The following is a 16430-nucleotide window of genomic DNA, read 5'->3' on the forward strand; positions in this document are numbered from 1 at the left end:
AGCTCACTTGAAATGGATTTGTCGTAGAACCAATGTACAATTGGCAAGAGATATTAAATCTCCATCCAGCTAGCTTTGTTGTGGGTCAGTGCAGAAGCAGTGTTGGGGATAGTCCTATTAATTCCTGTCTAGGCTTTACTGAAAGAAATCACCTCCCTCAAGTCACTATGTGCAATGTATTTCTGGTTCTTACAGCCAGTGGCATTCTAACCAGACTTCTGTGTTGCTCAACCTTTGTAGGGTCCTTAGTCAAGCAATAGTTTACTCTTTCACTTCTTCTTTCTTTTTTTTTTTTAAGTCCAAAAGGCCACTTGGTTAGTTCAGGCCTAAATGTATATTGAGTGGCTAGAAGAAAGGTTTACAAAACTAGTATTAAGAGAAAAGTGCAAATGGGTTTTAGGATTTAAAATATTTAATTACTAATGAGAATGGAACATCATGTTGATGAATAAACTTGTGACTGACTGGCAAGAACCTTCAAGTTTATTTTCATAGTTTAAACTAGAAATGCAAGAATTAAGGAACATAAATGTTAATAGTGTAAGGTGGTGATAGTATCACAGGTAAGGATTTTTAAACCTGCCAGTGCCTGTTTAATGCATGTGTAGTGGGCACAGCGTTTTGTCAACCTCAGTAACAATAGCTTAATGTGGTAGTTCAACAAGGGCTAATCATTACATTGCAGTGAACCATTTAGCCGATTCCATATCTGCCAGTCCAGCATGACCTACACTGGGAGGTTCAAATCAATATTTTCAACTGTGAACTCTACCTTACACGAACCCTCTAAAAGCAAATAAAGTTTAAAAGGTAAAAAGTTCTTGTCAGTATCTGAATCAAGTATTTTCTATAAACAGCATATCCCGTGTTTTTCTTTATTCAAAATACATAATGTAAATTGAATCTATAAAGAGAAATGAAAAACTAGAAATTTCAGAGTAACAAAAAATGATTTTTGAGTCCAATTTCCTGTAATAGTTGTAGAGGAGACTATTCATATTTTGCCATATAATAATGCCTGCAACTCTTATCCAGTATCCTAGGTGCTTGTGGTTGGCACCTGTTGCAGTCACTGATGGATCTAACCCTGCAAATGGTAGAAAATTCAAGGATGGTCTGGTTAGGTGGTTAGGGTGCTAGTCTGGGACTTGAGTTCAATCTCCTGCTCCGTTTAGAGACTCCACGTGTGACTTTTGTGTCTGTGTTTCAGTTCCTCATCTTTAAAATGGGATAACATAATTTTCCTACATTACTGGGATACTGAGGATAAATACATTAAAAGATTGTGAGGCACTTGGATACCATGGAATAGTACGAAGAACTGAGATAGTGGTATTGCACATTATATAGCTGCTGTCAAACATAGCAATCACTTGAGTAAAAGATTTTATTTTTCATACAGTACACATAAGGATTTAGCAAAACATACTCTACTGTGTATCAACAAGCTTTTCAGTTTTGAATTGATTATTTTTAACCAATCACAAGTTTCTTCAAAATAAATTTTTGCTATAAAGGTGAAATAGAGGCGGGGGAAGGTTGAATTGCTCAGGTTTTGACTAAAATGTGGAGTGGAAATAAACCAGGTATTTGACTGGAATGTGGAATATTCTTGGAAAATTGCACTTTATGATTACTTACATTTTATGGAAATGAGTGCAGTAAATTTCTTCCTATTTTACTCTTTAGGTACATGTACAATAAACTTTCTCCAAAATAACCAATTTTGAAATTTGCGAGATGGTTCTGTATCATGAAAAGCCTTCTTCCCATCTAACCAACTCATACTGGTGATACCTAACTTTTCCTTCTGAACCTATTTACACCCTCCTAAACCCAGCCTGGGTGAAAAGATCATTCTTGCAGGGTGCCCTGAAATGCTGTGCCAACAACTTTCTCCCAACCTTTCCAGACTGCTGTACCCCTTTCTGTGTGTAGTATATAGAGCAGTATAAATGAGTCATTGTCTGTATGAAATTTTAGTTTGTTCTGACTTTGCTAGTGCTTTTTATGTAGCCTGTTGTAAAATTAGGCAAATATCTAGATGAGTTGCTGTACCCCCTGGAAGACCTCTGCATCCCCCCGGGGTATGCATACCCCTGGGTGAGAACCACTGAACTAGAATGTGTCAACTGACATGGTATCATAGCTAATACCACACAGTAAATAGTATCACAACCCAGCAGAATCTTTTTAGATTGATTGTCATGGTATTTAAAGTAATGCTTGTCAAGGTTTGAATAGCAAAACATTTAACTGTTAGTGTTACCACTTAAATAGTGCTTTTCAACTTCAGAGTGTTGTAAAAATATTTTACTGAAAGGTCACCAACTTCAAATTCTGTATCTACTGTTTTTTCAAGTAATCCCTAACGCAGAGGTGGGCAAGCTACGGACCGCATCCGGCCCATGGGACCGTCCTGCCCAGCCCCTGAGCTTCTGGCCTAGGAAGCTAGCCCCCGGCCCCTCCCCCGCTGTCTCCCTCCCCCGCAGCTACGCCGCCGCGCGCTCATGCAGGGCAGTGTCTGTCTCCAGCCGGGTGGCACGGCTGCCAGACATGCTGCTCTGAACAGCATGGTAAGGGGGCCCGGGGATTGGATAAGGGGCAGGAGATCCCGGGGGGCAGTCAGGGAGCAGGGGGTGGTTGGATAGGGCAGAGGTTCTGAGGGGTGTCAGAGGATGGGGAACTGGTTGGATAGGTATGGGAGTCCCAGCGGGCTGTTGGGGTGGGGGGTGTGGATGGGCTCGGGGCAATTAGGTGACAGGGAGCAGGGGGGGTTGGATGGGTCAGGGATTCTGAGGGGAGCAGTCAGGGGGCAGAAAGTGGGAGGGGGCAGATAGGGGGCGGGGGGCCAGGCTGTTTGGGGAGGCACAGCCTTCCCTACCTGGCCCTCCATATGGTTTTGGAATCCAATGTGGCCCTTGGGCCAAAAAGTTTGCCCACCCGTGCCCTAACATTACAGTAACTGAAAGAGAAATCTTTTTTTTTTTTTCAGTTTACTTTGTGCATTTGACAGCAGTTTGTGTATAGTTAGTTTCATGATTTCCCTTAGCTTCACAAAAAGAAAAGGAACCCTTAGATTTAGTTTTCTCTCTTATTGCAGCAGGCAAGAGACATCTTCAATTGGTTGGGACTAAGGGTCAAGTACAAACACAACTATTTTTTTAAATATATATTTTGAGTTGATAGTGTCCCTTTTAAACATATATCTTAATTACCTTAATTTATGGTAGTGTCTTGCTAGTAAACTGTTTTTTTAAAAAATCCGCAAATCTGATTTGATTCAATATCACTGGTTGTGACTTTGCAGTAGCAGATGTTGGCAGGGGCTTTTTCTTTGACCATATGTATGTCTGTGTGTAATACTCTTCCTTATTATTGTCTGTCCTTGTATTAAAGTAATAAGGTGTCATTTTCAAAAACCCTCCTCTCTCTCAAAGGACACCAAGAATTTAAGCTGAAAGTCCTAAGAATGTTGTTTATTAAATCATTTAAGATATATTCTCATAATGAAATGTGTGCATTAAGGGAATAAAGCGTAATGTTGAGGGGAATTGATAGCCAGTGAAAAATTCTGAAGGTCAAATATTGGAACAAAATTACATGTCTGTCTTTGAACTTATTTTAACAAAATCCTGATAAATTAAAACGATAGACTTAGATTTATGATAAACTGTCTTAGAAATGACTGGAAATCATTTTCTGTTTCATTGCAAACCAACTCCACTCATCCTATCATCCATATCCTCTTCATTTGTGTGTCCCTGCTTGAGAAGGTTCTGCTGAGATGATAAACTTTCAGTGGATGAGATTTCTTCCCATGGTTCAATCCTCCTCCACCTACCCCAGTCCATAGTTAGCTGGAATAAAAAAATAGGAGCTGATGCTATACTGCTATATCATTATTGTTAAGTAGCATTTTCCTGTAGGTCGGCCCTTAGAATTCCCCTCACATTGTTTACTAGTTATGTGTAGTAGCTCCCTAACATGAAATCTAGATCTCAAATGTATCATTGCTACTTGAATTTTGTACCATTTCTTGTATTTTAATCTATGTAAAAGCTTCTAAAACTGTAGGAATAGTGTAGGTGGGCTCATAACCACCCACATGTGGAGTATTTCTCCCAGGCTACTGCAAGACTACCAACGGTTTGGGTAGCCTAATGGATGAGTTTTTTTCATGTTGGAAATAAATCATTTAAAACAGTCAAAGTTAAAAATAGAGTGTTTAATTTAAAATTTGTACCCACTGTTTATAGAAGATAGCCATGCTGCCAAACATAATAGCCCCCCTACATTTCCCCCTTAAGAATTTGTTTCTTCAAATCTGACCTTCTGAAAATTCCTGGAAACTGACTTTTGGAAATGTTTACAAGTAAGTGTCAAGGATTCTGATTCTGCCAAATGAAGACCAGTGTACTACGCTGCTAAGACACTTACATGGTACATTTCATATGATTAGGAGACGTTTCAAAGGTCATTTCATTATTATCTCTGCAGTTACCTCATTTCATAATACATGTTAAAGGTTGATCTTTTTTTCATCCTGATTGCGCTTTTCTGTAACTGTCACTAGCATAATATAACCTCAATTACCTAAATGTTGCAGGGGACCTGAAATAATTTTGGATTAGCAAGAAAATCTTTGATATGACAGATATTGAGGTGGGGACATGATGCTATCTTGGATAACTGACGTTTGGACATTGAGAGCTGAACTGTAGTACTGTTTGCTAACTAACCACTATTGATAATTTGGCCATGTCCGCGCTACAGGCTTCTGACGGCATGGCTATGGTGGTCAGAGTCATGAGGAGGTCTGATCCCTGACAGACCTAGCTGTGCCAACTAAAATCCTTAGTGTAAAACCTGCAAAACTGTGCTTCTGTTATACATTGTATAGGTTATTTTTATGGAGTGGGGTTTTTTTGGGGTTGAGGGGTGAGGAACTAGAATAAGCTAAATCAGCAAAAGTGCAGTTTTGCCAGTATAAGCTGTGTCTGTAGGAGGAGTGTTTTGCTGGTATAAGAAACTGGTATATCTATAACAGCAAAGCGTTCCTAGTGTAGACATGGCCTTGATTAATCACTATACAGTTTAATCAAAATCAGGCCTGGGCTGGGATGCCATCAGGATTAAAAAGGAGAGCAATTTTTTGTTTTTTGTTCAGACTAGAGTTGTTGACAAACTTACACTTATTAAAATCATTAAATGACTTTGTTGCCTCTGCTAATGTGTTAGATGAGAGAATGTGTAATAGTATATTAAGTGGTTACTTTTGTATTGTGATTACATTTTGGACACACATCTAGAGGACTGATGTTAACTGAATACAGCTGACTAATTGTTATTTGACTATAATGCTAGTAGAAATCTTCACTACACTATAATGGTGTAAAAAATGGGATCTACATTGTCATTTTCAATCTGTATTTTTCCTCATGGTAGTATATAATGTTGTGGGGATGTGTGTATACACAGTGAGGTATTTTGGGGATACTATTTAAATTTTTATTATTATACAATTCAAATGCCCATTGTATGTGAACTGTCTGCTGAATTAACCTGTTAACTTAATTGAAAATATATTCATCCCTGTGAAGACTTTAGAAGTAGTGTTCGGTGTTCTGTTGACTTAAGTCAATCAAACCTGTATTCCTTCATCTAACTGTAGCTCTTCTTCTGCTTCAGAAGGAACTTTCAAATAAATCCTATTTGGAATTGTTCTGAAATGCTGGTGACTTTTTGACCAAAAGGAAAGTCATATTTTCCTTCAAAGTCCTTTTCACTGTCCTATGATAAGGACTCAGGAAATTGGGAAAAGGGGGTCTCAATACACAATATATTGGCACTTCAGATGTCTTCTGATAAATGGTAAAATACTAGCTAGAGTGATAACTATTATATCTTATTCTCTCTTACACCATAAAGCAAACTAATAATAGATAACGTGGCGCATTTTCCCTATTTTATGCAAAGAGTTTGTTTGAATTGTGGGGAGCAAGATGTGTGTCCCACAGACTTACAGGATTTGTTTCATTTCCAGGTATTACTTGTGGTCGTACTTGTCTCGCTGTTTTAGGAAGAATTGGGACTTTTGAAACTCGGTCTCTAAGAAGGATTCCTTTTAGAAGTTTTTCAGAAACACCAGCATACTTTGCTTCAAAAGATGGCACGAGCAAGGATGGTTCTGGCGATGGCAATAAGGTAGTCTGCATACACTACCTATTGCTTAAAGGGATCTCTTAACCACACTCCTTTCTGAAATTTTTACCTACTGTTACAAGTTACCCTTCAGATTACTGTAACTGAAAAGATTAGAGGAAAAATATTTTCATTGTATGGTTTGTGCCTTTGACAGTACACAAATACTTTTATTGTCACTTTCTCCCAATTGTTTGGGTCTTTCAAACATCAAAAAGTGTGATAAATATTTTGAAAATATTGTGAAATATGGTTATAAAATCACAAACATTTGCAGGAACTCATGTAGAAGTGGTATCTGAAAGTCTTTTAACACTTTTTTAAAAACTGACTACATCTTATTTTGGTTTCTTTAAACCAAACATATTATGGTTTTCTAATTACTTCTGTAATATGTTGCCATGGAACTAAGAGAGAGTGCTTTGTGGAAAAGACTCATTTTAGTCTTATATGTTTAATTGCTATTCTTGTTATGAACTTACTTATAATCTTTGTTTTACCCTGTTCTTTCTCTTGTACCTGCAATTAATAATCATACACCTGAAGAATCTGCTTACCTGATGGGTTGTTCCTTAGTCAGCAAGTAGGATTTTGGAAAGTGTATGGGGTACTTCAATAACTTTTCCTTACACTGATATTTCGTGGAATGTGAAGGACTAGCCATGGGGCATGGACAGATGTGTTAATTTTTCAGAGGCTTCTGTGTGTGAATATATTATTTTTAAAGTCAGTCTATAGCTGTTATGATTACAGAGAAAACCTTCAAAATGTAAAGAGGGCATAACCAATGTAGTGTTGTCTATATAAGTTTGCAGAGACCCTGAAACAATAGTTTTGAGATGTGGACAGCCCCATCTTTCAGTGAGTGCTAATTAAGATATTTCAAGTGTCAGCATTGTTAGCTATTTCCTTGCTAATCAAAGAATGTTAAAAAAAAAAAAAAGAGAGAGAGAGAGAAGATATTTCTATTTCCCAAAATGTGGGATGTGCCTTAAATTTAGAAGTTGAGATGGATAGGCCTTTAATAACGTGTCGTGGGACTGCAGGAGGGCACAACTAGTTTAATTTTACCAAATTGGGGCTCAGCTTTCAAAAGTTTGGGAACTGATGCCTTAGTGGTTAGAACCTAAATTTTCAAAAGGGACTTGTGATTTTGGATGCCTTAATTTCTGAGTACTCATTTTGAGACACCTTGAAAGGGCCTGTTTTTGAGAGGATGGGTGGCCAGTACGTTCTGAAAAACCAGGTGTCTCAAATGTATTTCAGGTTGAGCATCCAAAATCACTAGTCACTTCTTCTGTCTCTTGTGACATGATGCTTCTTCTGGCTTGTTGATAGGAAAATGTTAGCCTGTTTTTAAGCACAAAATTTTAAACTCTCTTACTGTAGCTGTTTGAAGTCTTTTTTCAAATACTGAAAATAGAGTTTTAGCTGCCGATTTTTAACTTTTTTCATTATATACTGTGGTATGTATAATGAAACAAATCTGAAATTCATTGTCTGGAACTAACAATTGAAATATTATTTTATTGTTTCTCATTAGAAATCTGTCAGTGAGGGAGGCAGTAAAAAGTCCAGTTCTGGAAGCTCGGGGAAAGGAGGAAACCAGCTGCGGTGCCCAAAGTGTGGAGACCTGTGCACACATGTAGAGACCTTTGTGTGTAAGTGTTAACAAAGGATTATTGTGTTCTGATTTATATGGGTGATTCTCCATTTCTATAAAACATTGACATTATTGCCAAACTAAAATTTTAACCATTCTGTTCCGATAGCTAAGTTTTATTCTGAATACTGAGAATTTCAGATACTTATGCCATGCATATAAATATCCAGCTATGATGGTGTTAATCCAGAATAATGTCACTGACATTGTAAATCAGGAGGAACTGCATGAGTATAATCAGGAGCAGAATTCGGTCAACAGTATGCAGAGCAATATTGTGAACAATGTAAGCTTATTTTAACTATTACATTTTGTATCTTAGTGGAAGAAGTGTTCATGTAGACAATATTACTTCAGCTCCTAACTGGCTTTCTAATGAGCATGTGCATGATTTTTTGCTTATTTACCATTAAAACCTTTTTCTTAAGCAATAGGAAGAGTAGTATGAATTGCTGATCCACTAAGAGAATCCCCACATTTTAGAATATATTAGAAGAAATATATGTTTTGGACCTTGTAGGCCAGAATAAGAGCCATAGTGTGTTCAGAAGAGTAGTTGAGTTCACAGTGAATGGGGAAAAAAAATCTTCTAACATCAAATGCCAGACCACCACTGAAGATCAACCTTATTTTTGAAGTGCAGCCTTTGCCTTCCCTGGACACTTGGTATACTGTACAGCAAGAATTTTAATACATTAAGTTTAAAATATTTAGAATTAACTCTTTTAAACAGAAGATTAAAGAGGTTGTAGCACACCAGAGATGTTGAATGGAGGAGCAATGGGGAGAGGAATACAACTATAGGATTAAAAGTAGTCGTACTTAAAAGCACTTTGGACAGATAAGCTGAGGCAGTAGTGTAGAGCAGCATGAATCCCATGCCTTAGGGTCTACTAGAGTGAAGCACAAACTCTTGCTTACCTAGCAAGTGACAGAGGGCTCTAAAAATTGGGTTGTCAGAGCACAAATATTCATCAGCTGCTTTTGACAAGACTTAAGGATGAAGGTCTCATGAATAGCCAGGTCCGTGCTGTTAAGGGTTAAAAACAAGGTCAATTTAAAGTCCCTGTATAGAGTGCAGGGTAGGTGTAATATCACAGATACCTAAACTAAAAAACAGATTTCTGATGCTTTGTTCTGAACAAACTGTAAACAGATAAGCCTTGACAGGAAGGTACTGCAGTTATCCAACTTTATGGTCCCAGGGACATGTCTTGGTGTTGCAAGATAGTCCCAAGATAGATAAAGGATCAATGTGAAAGAGGGACTGATTTTCAGAAGTGTTAAGCTCCCGCAGCGTCTGTTGATTTCAGTTAAAAAGGTATATGCTCAGAATTTCTGCAAATTCGGCCCTAATTGCACAGCTGGAATAAACACTTCAGACCCTGTTCACCATATGGGACTTTCCACAGAAAGGGTGTAGTTGAAAGTGAGGAAAAGATTCTTAATCTGACTCACCGTCTTCTAAAGACACCCAGTTGTAAACAAAGACATCAGGAAACTGAGTCTCAAAATTACTATCTCCACCTAGGTTACCACCAACACCAGGGCTGATGATGGGGTTGTTTCTGTGCATCCAGCTGGAAACATCATCCAAGAACTGCTTCAGAGCAGAGATCAAACTTGTTGGGTCCATGGACAACAGAGAGACATACTTTAACCTGTGTTTAGAAGTGATCTTACCATGAAGCTCATACTCTTATGGTGTAGGAGATAAGCTTGCCTGATGAGATATTTTCAATTTAAAAAGAAGACCAGAGCCAGACTGGAACCTAACCAGGATATCATGGGGCACATAAGACTAAAAACCAATTACCTTTCCTTATCTGGAGAATTGAGGCTGATGGAAGTTTGAGAGAACTCAAGCATCAAGATACAGTGAGAGGATGGCCTCTTTTGGGCAGTTGGATGTTCCTAATTTCTCATCCCTCTTGAGATACTGGGATTTAAAGAGTCTTTTTAGACAATGCAGCATTGCAACAAGTAAGAGTGGAACCAACTCTTTTCTTTTGTTTAGGGCTTGTTAGAGAAACAGAATGGAGGGAGAGCTGTCATTGGATTTCTAGTAACTATGATCTTTAAGAAAATCAGTTGTAGTTGCTATAATTTTTCAGATATTCCTTTAAGGCTTACATCAAAATTTTTTCCTGAATCCATTGGACTCCTTACATCTTTTTCCAGTTCTCTTTCAAGCTGTTAATTTGAGTACATTTTTTTCCTAACTCAGTCTGTTTTTGTTTTACTCTACTTATTTTCTTTTCTGGGTTTATTTGCACTATAGAATGCAGAATAGCTGTAGGGAAGCAAGCTGTGTTCTCGTTCTCCTTAAATTGTCAAAATTCCCATCCAAGTTCCATTCCCATTCCATTAATGGGTGGTTGTATTCTATGAAACGGACTGTAACTTCATTTTTAGCTAAGCCTGTAATGCCACTACTTTAAAAAGACAAAACAAACCTGTTGTTTTGACTTGTAAATCTTCAGTGTTTTAATTACATATTTACTGACTAAGGAAAACACATTTATCCAGTATGTGCCCCACACGCTTAAAAAATTAAACATCAAATTAACTCTGTACTCATCTTGAGATGATTAACAGAATGCTAAAATGGAATTGAGTCAAATAGCTTCTTTATAAATGAATCAAGTTGCAAAGAGCCATTGAGTGGTGGAGTGACAGCTTGACATTCCAGTGCAGCTTGTTTGTAATGTGCTTCTTCATCACATTGCTGCAAACCTTGCACAATAGTTTTGTGATTCTCTGCTATTCCAACACACTCATCTTCTTGGGCTCTTTGGAGGGATCTTGGTGGTTTTTACCCATTTGTTCAACGCTCCTTGTACCTAGCATTAGGTGTCAGGCTGTGTGGAGGGAAATCCTGTGATCAGTGCTTCCCTCAGTGAGATGAAAATTCATGCCTGAGAGGTGAAGTCAAAACCACCTGTACCTTTTGAGCCCGAGTACTCTTAAAAACAGGCATTGTCATCACCTCGCTCTGCCGGGATGAACTCCCTGCCCTTTGCATACTCCAGAGCAGGGTTTTCTTGTCATGTTGAAACCTGTTAGAAAATTAGTGGATTTCCTGCCCCTTTTTCCTTGACATCATGCTCTCTTAGAGCAATTGCAGTGTAGTAACTATCTCCACCCCAGAGTGTAGATTCAAGCTTTTTAAATAATACTATTGCCCACATGATATGTGCAAAAACTTGATGCAATGCTCTGCTGTGGTGTGATATGGCTTGCACCTTACCACTATAAATACTGACTTGTAGTGTGCACAGCCTTCAGCATGCCATGGGAGCCAAGTCAACAGCCAAGCTTAATGTCCTTTTCACTACCTGTTGTTGTATCTAAACGTTTGCAGACCTCATCATGCCAGTAAAGTTATTTGAAACTGGAACTATTGCATAGACATTTGTGTGTACTTATTAATATAACGTTATTGCTGGCTCTGGAGATCTGCAGAGCTTCTTATACTTCCTCTGTCCTGAGGAAATTGCTAAAAAGTGTGACCTTCTGTGAAGCTGGTGATGTAAAATGTTCTGCCAGTTGCCATTGACCTTATCGTTTTAGAGTCTAAAATAAGTGAAGTTTACATTTACAGCGTCTGTGAGGCATCACGACAGTGTTCAGCAGCCCAAAAAAACAAACCAAAAAAACAACCTCCCACGGTTTTCTAGTAGTTCTGGTTCCTTCCTATTTGAAAATGAGCATTGCTGTGGAAACTAAGTGATCTTATTTTCCTTTGTCACAGCTGTGGGAGGGAGCATGAACTAGTGTTCGGAGCATGAAACTCCTAGTCAGAAGATCTTGGTGCTAATCTCAGCTCTGTCACTGACTTGCTCTGACCTCAGAGAAAATCACCATTGTGCCACACTTTTCCCTATCTGTAACATGGGGGAAGTAGTTACCTCAGAGGGGCATTGGGAGGTTTAATGTTTGTAAAGCACTTTGAGATCTTCCAATGAAAGCTGCTGTAAAAGTGCAAAATATAATGCCTCTCCTTTATTTTCCTTTTGTTCCCATGCTGAAGAGTGAGTATGCATCCGATGAAGTGAGCTGTAGCTCACGAAAGCTTATGCTCAAATAAATTGGTTAGTCTCTAAGATGCCACAAGTACGCCTTTTCTTTTTGCGAATACAGACTAACACGGCTGTTACTCTGAAACCTATATTCATGTTCATTCTGTGGTGCTAATGTTGAGTGCTAGCATTATGTGAGGGAGGAGAATGCTCCCATGGTACTTGTAGTCAATAAGGATGTCCGGGATGTTCTGAGCTTGTGCAAGTGCACACACACTTCCTGTGATACTGGCAATCGATAGTACTATCATAGGAGGGTAGCTTGCAAGTGAGTGACCTTTGCTCTTCTTCACTTGCCCCCTCCCTCCTAGATATCAGCAGTTCATGTTGTTACCCCTGGAGTGTTCCATCTCCTCTGTTCACTTTGCTTAAAGGAATAGGATTAAGAGGAATGAGGTTTCCACAGTGCAGCAGCACTTCGATAATCTGTTAAAATGAACAGTTTTGTATATTTTTTTAATAAAAATCTAATTTTATTTTTTCAGCTACAGAATTTTGAATCGTATGTATCTTTTCTGTTGGATGAGTTTCTCCTAACATCTGCTCTATGGGAAGCATGAGCACGATGTCAAAAATGCTTTGGTTCTTATCATAGGTCGACAATAAAATTACCCAGAATTTGGCTGTGTAATCTGTTTTCTAGAGACTTTTTAAAAGTTCAGAAGATTGTTATAGAGTTCTTCACCTGGTCATTTTAATAAGGAGTAGTTATTTGTCTAAGTAGGTCATACTGCACCTATTTGGCACACTTAAGAGGACATTCAAGTGCTGGAGCAGGAATTGACACTTACGTTGGATTATGGTTCTGTTCTTTGAAATAATCTAGAACAGATGCCATTTTCTTTGCTGTTCTGAAACAGACAATAGCTTTAATAGTGCAAGTCCACAAATTATTATAAAGTATTTCTGAATCTGATTTTTTGTCTTCCTTTGAAGTCTGAGTTGCTGCTGTCCTAAAAATTGATTCCCAAAGGCAGCAAAATGTTCTTAAGAAAATCTATTATTTGTTCTTGAGGTTTTTATTATGACTTCTCAAAAAAAAAATCTAGAACACTATTAGTTAATTTTTTAAGTGATAACCAAATGTTGCTCACTGGAGAGCGGAAGTCATATGTATTATACTTCACATTTTCCTATAGTCTAAATGTGTTAATTGAAAAATTGTCACTACTGAGTTAGTATATTTGGATTGAAGCCATTCAATATACTGCCATACTACATTAAAAGAAACTGAAATACTAATTAGATATAAATTGTTCAAAATTGATTAGACATTCGTTGACACAAAGCAGAGTTTTGTATAGTCTGTGGTCTTATGGCAAATTTCCAGACACCAATGTCCACCTTTCGCGATAGCCTGATTAATTCCATGCAGAGGAGCACACATGAAGGGGGCACTGTTACTTTTTCAGCTTGTGGGCCAGGCCCAGTAGTTGTTACCTCTCTCTGTGTATTGTGGATTCAGTTGTGCTAGTCTGTTCAGAGCCAAATTACGTGCCTTCCCCTGTGCATACAGGATTACAGAGCTCCCTGTGTTTTTTATGCTCCCTCCACATATCTCAAGTAGCATGAAAGGGGTTGCCACACTTGGGTGAATTTCATCCTTTGAATACAGTTGTTACTGAGCAGAGCACCAAACTGGAAATAGCGACCTGCCTTCTTTTCCTAGGTCTGTCACTGTCTGATCTTGGACAAATTGCTTTGCCTCTCTGTATGAATATCACCATCTGTTAAATGCTTTGTAAAGCTTTTGAGGTGAACAGATGAAAAGTGCTGTGTAAATGCAGAGTATTTACTAATATTGTCTCTAGATTTGATGTTATCCCAACTTAAAATATACTTGGAGGCAGAGGAGGGAATTAACAGAATGTCCCACTGTATTTTCCACCGAATGCATCTGATGAGGTGAGCTGTAGCTCAGGAAAGCTTATGCTCAAATAAATTTGTTAGTCTCGAAGGTGCCACAAGTACTCCTTTTCTTTTTGCGAATACAGACTAACACAGCTGCTACTCTGAAATTTATTACAGGTGTTTATGTTCTGTGTAGCATGAAAGTAGAAAGTTGAATGAATGTCTAAACAGTCTCTTACCACTTTGTTTTACTTTTTTTTATAGCTTCCACCCGTTTTGTGAAGTGTGAAAAATGTCACCATTTTTTTGTTGTGCTGTCAGAGGCAGACTCAAAGAAGAGCATCATTAAAGAGCCTGAATCAGCAGCAGAAGCTGTGAAATTGGCATTCCAACAAAAGCCACCTCCTCCACCGAAAAAAGTATGGTTCTTAATTTCACTGCAGTTTGCTTATCTGCATTATAGCATATTTGAATGTTAAACTTTGATACAGATTTTTAAAATTAAAACGTTCAATTGGGACATAAATCCAAGAAATGATAAAAAATTAGTTCTCCCAGATTTAAAGATTTTCTGCTTGTATTCTATAGGACATAGTGAAGTATTTTATTGAAGGAAAAATTTGTTAGTTTCATAATCTTTGGTTGTATTTATGTATTGGATAGTTAATACTTAGTTCTATGACCTTTATTAGTTTATATCACAGACCATGAAACAAAATTTAAAAATCAAATCTGTTTAGATCAGTTAGTATCGCCTCCATTTATGGGCCATGCACATTGTGCTCCAAAAGCCTTGGAGTTCAGCTCCTTTTATGCATTAGAATTTCAGAATTTGATGTCTCTTAAACTCAGGTTTTGTTCAGTTTTAGATATCTGTCGTCTGTGTTAATTTTGTACCTCTGGCACCCTGTAATGCTTTGATGGTGCATGGGTGGCTTAGAAATATAATTATTTTTATTTATTTATTAAGTTAATTTTATTTTTTAGATTTACAACTACCTCGACAAGTATGTTGTTGGTCAGTGTTTTGCCAAGAAGGTGCTTTCAGTTGCTGTGTACAATCATTACAAAAGAATATACAACAATATCCCAGCTAATCTGAGACAGCAAGCAGAAGTTGAAAAGCAGACTTCTTTAACACCAAGAGGTTTGTAGAATGTTTCATATTTTTCTGATAAAGTATATTGTCTCTGTGGACTTTTTTCCTGTACTCCTGCAATATTGCCATATATGGTGCTATAATAAATGCAAGCAGTTATTGTACATGTAAAACTTGGGATGAATTCAGTGGCATGTGATACCTGCATGAAGAATATATTATTGGCTCCTTAAATGATTTTGTTGGATATATAGACATAAATGCTAGATAAAAGCAAACATTTTCAAAAACTAGATGACTAAGTAGTCCCAAATAGGGAGCTCTTAGATCTGACAAATAAAAGCTAACATGGGGATTTCTTGTTTGTAAGACGTTGATTACACCATGAAATGTATTCAGAAGAGGGCAAGAGGTGGAGCAAATATATATATATTTTTTTATATTACTGTTTTCATCCTCTCTCTCTTAGAATTAGAAATAAGAAGACGGGAGGATGAGTACAGATTTACAAGTAAGTGAACTCTCCTCATGTCCTCCTCTGCAATATTTACTCTTGAAATTAACATCCGAACAGTAGTTTAGTGGTGGCTTGGTTGAAATTATGGGCCAAATCCTGCTTACTTTTATTCAGACAAGTAGTCCATTGACTTCAAAGAGCATTTGTGACTGAGGCGGACAGGATTTGACCTTGTATATAATTCTACATGGAAGGCAGGTAAAGTGTTAACCCACAAGTTTCTAAATAAGTATTTGTACCAAGAATTAACCTTGATTAAAAAGAGTGAAAGTTTAGACTTATTTACTCAGTCTGAGATATTGGCAGTATATTTTCCTTGAATTTCTATCTGATGCCAAATGTCTAAGGCAAAGGGAAATGTGAATCACTGCCTAGTAGGTAATGCCTCATGCCAACTTTTGTATAGTATTAATCCTTCAATGCTATGTTAATATATTTGCTACAACATAGTTGTACTCTGAACAGTAACTGTCAAAATGGCATTGTGCTGTTCCATGTTTGTCTCATTGACACCTGGTCACATTTGCTCGGCTCACAAGTTAAAGTATTTTTTCTAACTGCAAGCTGACTTTCAGACTGGGTTCTTCTTGCCTCATGCACCATCCATCATCTGTAATAAGGCTTCTGCAGACCAATTTATAATCCTAGTTACACCTGGTCAATTCCATTTTCTTTCAAGTACAGAATTCTGCCTTGCAATTGGAACTAGTTAAAATTCTGCTGATGGACGAAAAGGAATAGAATCCAGTTCACACTCCCATCTTTCTGTTGACACTGCAGTACTAACGAATAAAGGAGTGTTTAAAAAATAAAGACCTTAATTTACCACTAAATATTCACGGGTCACAGATCTGTTAGGAGTTATTTTTATATAGTCAATTTTTAGAGTAGAACTGTACATTGTTTTTGTGTATATTAGTAGTTTGCCAGTTTTATATAAGTTTTTATACTTTTGCCAGCATTATGGTATCTAAGTGCCTTTTGTTTTTATATATCTATTTATGTATAGGAGAA

General features: G+C 37.6%; 1 protein-coding gene across 2 annotated transcripts in view; it reads left to right on the forward strand.

Annotated features, from left to right (window-relative positions):
- CLPX (caseinolytic mitochondrial matrix peptidase chaperone subunit X) overlaps positions 1-16430 on the forward strand; it is a 32720-nt gene that overhangs the window by 1053 nt on the left and 15237 nt on the right. Inside the window, exons 2-6 of one of the 2 annotated variants that reach the window (XM_048866725.2) lie at positions 6047-6207; positions 7748-7865; positions 14065-14219; positions 14788-14947; positions 15369-15410. In XM_048866725.2, coding sequence (XP_048722682.1) covers positions 6047-6207; positions 7748-7865; positions 14065-14219; positions 14788-14947; positions 15369-15410 — 636 coding nt within the window. The remainder of the gene's footprint in view (positions 1-6046; positions 6208-7747; positions 7866-14064; positions 14220-14787; positions 14948-15368; positions 15411-16430) is intronic. The other variant, XM_048866726.2, reaches the window with a different exon arrangement.

This window comes from Caretta caretta, chromosome 10, assembly GCF_965140235.1.
Source record: "Caretta caretta isolate rCarCar2 chromosome 10, rCarCar1.hap1, whole genome shotgun sequence".
Lineage (NCBI taxonomy): Eukaryota > Metazoa > Chordata > Testudines > Cheloniidae > Caretta > Caretta caretta.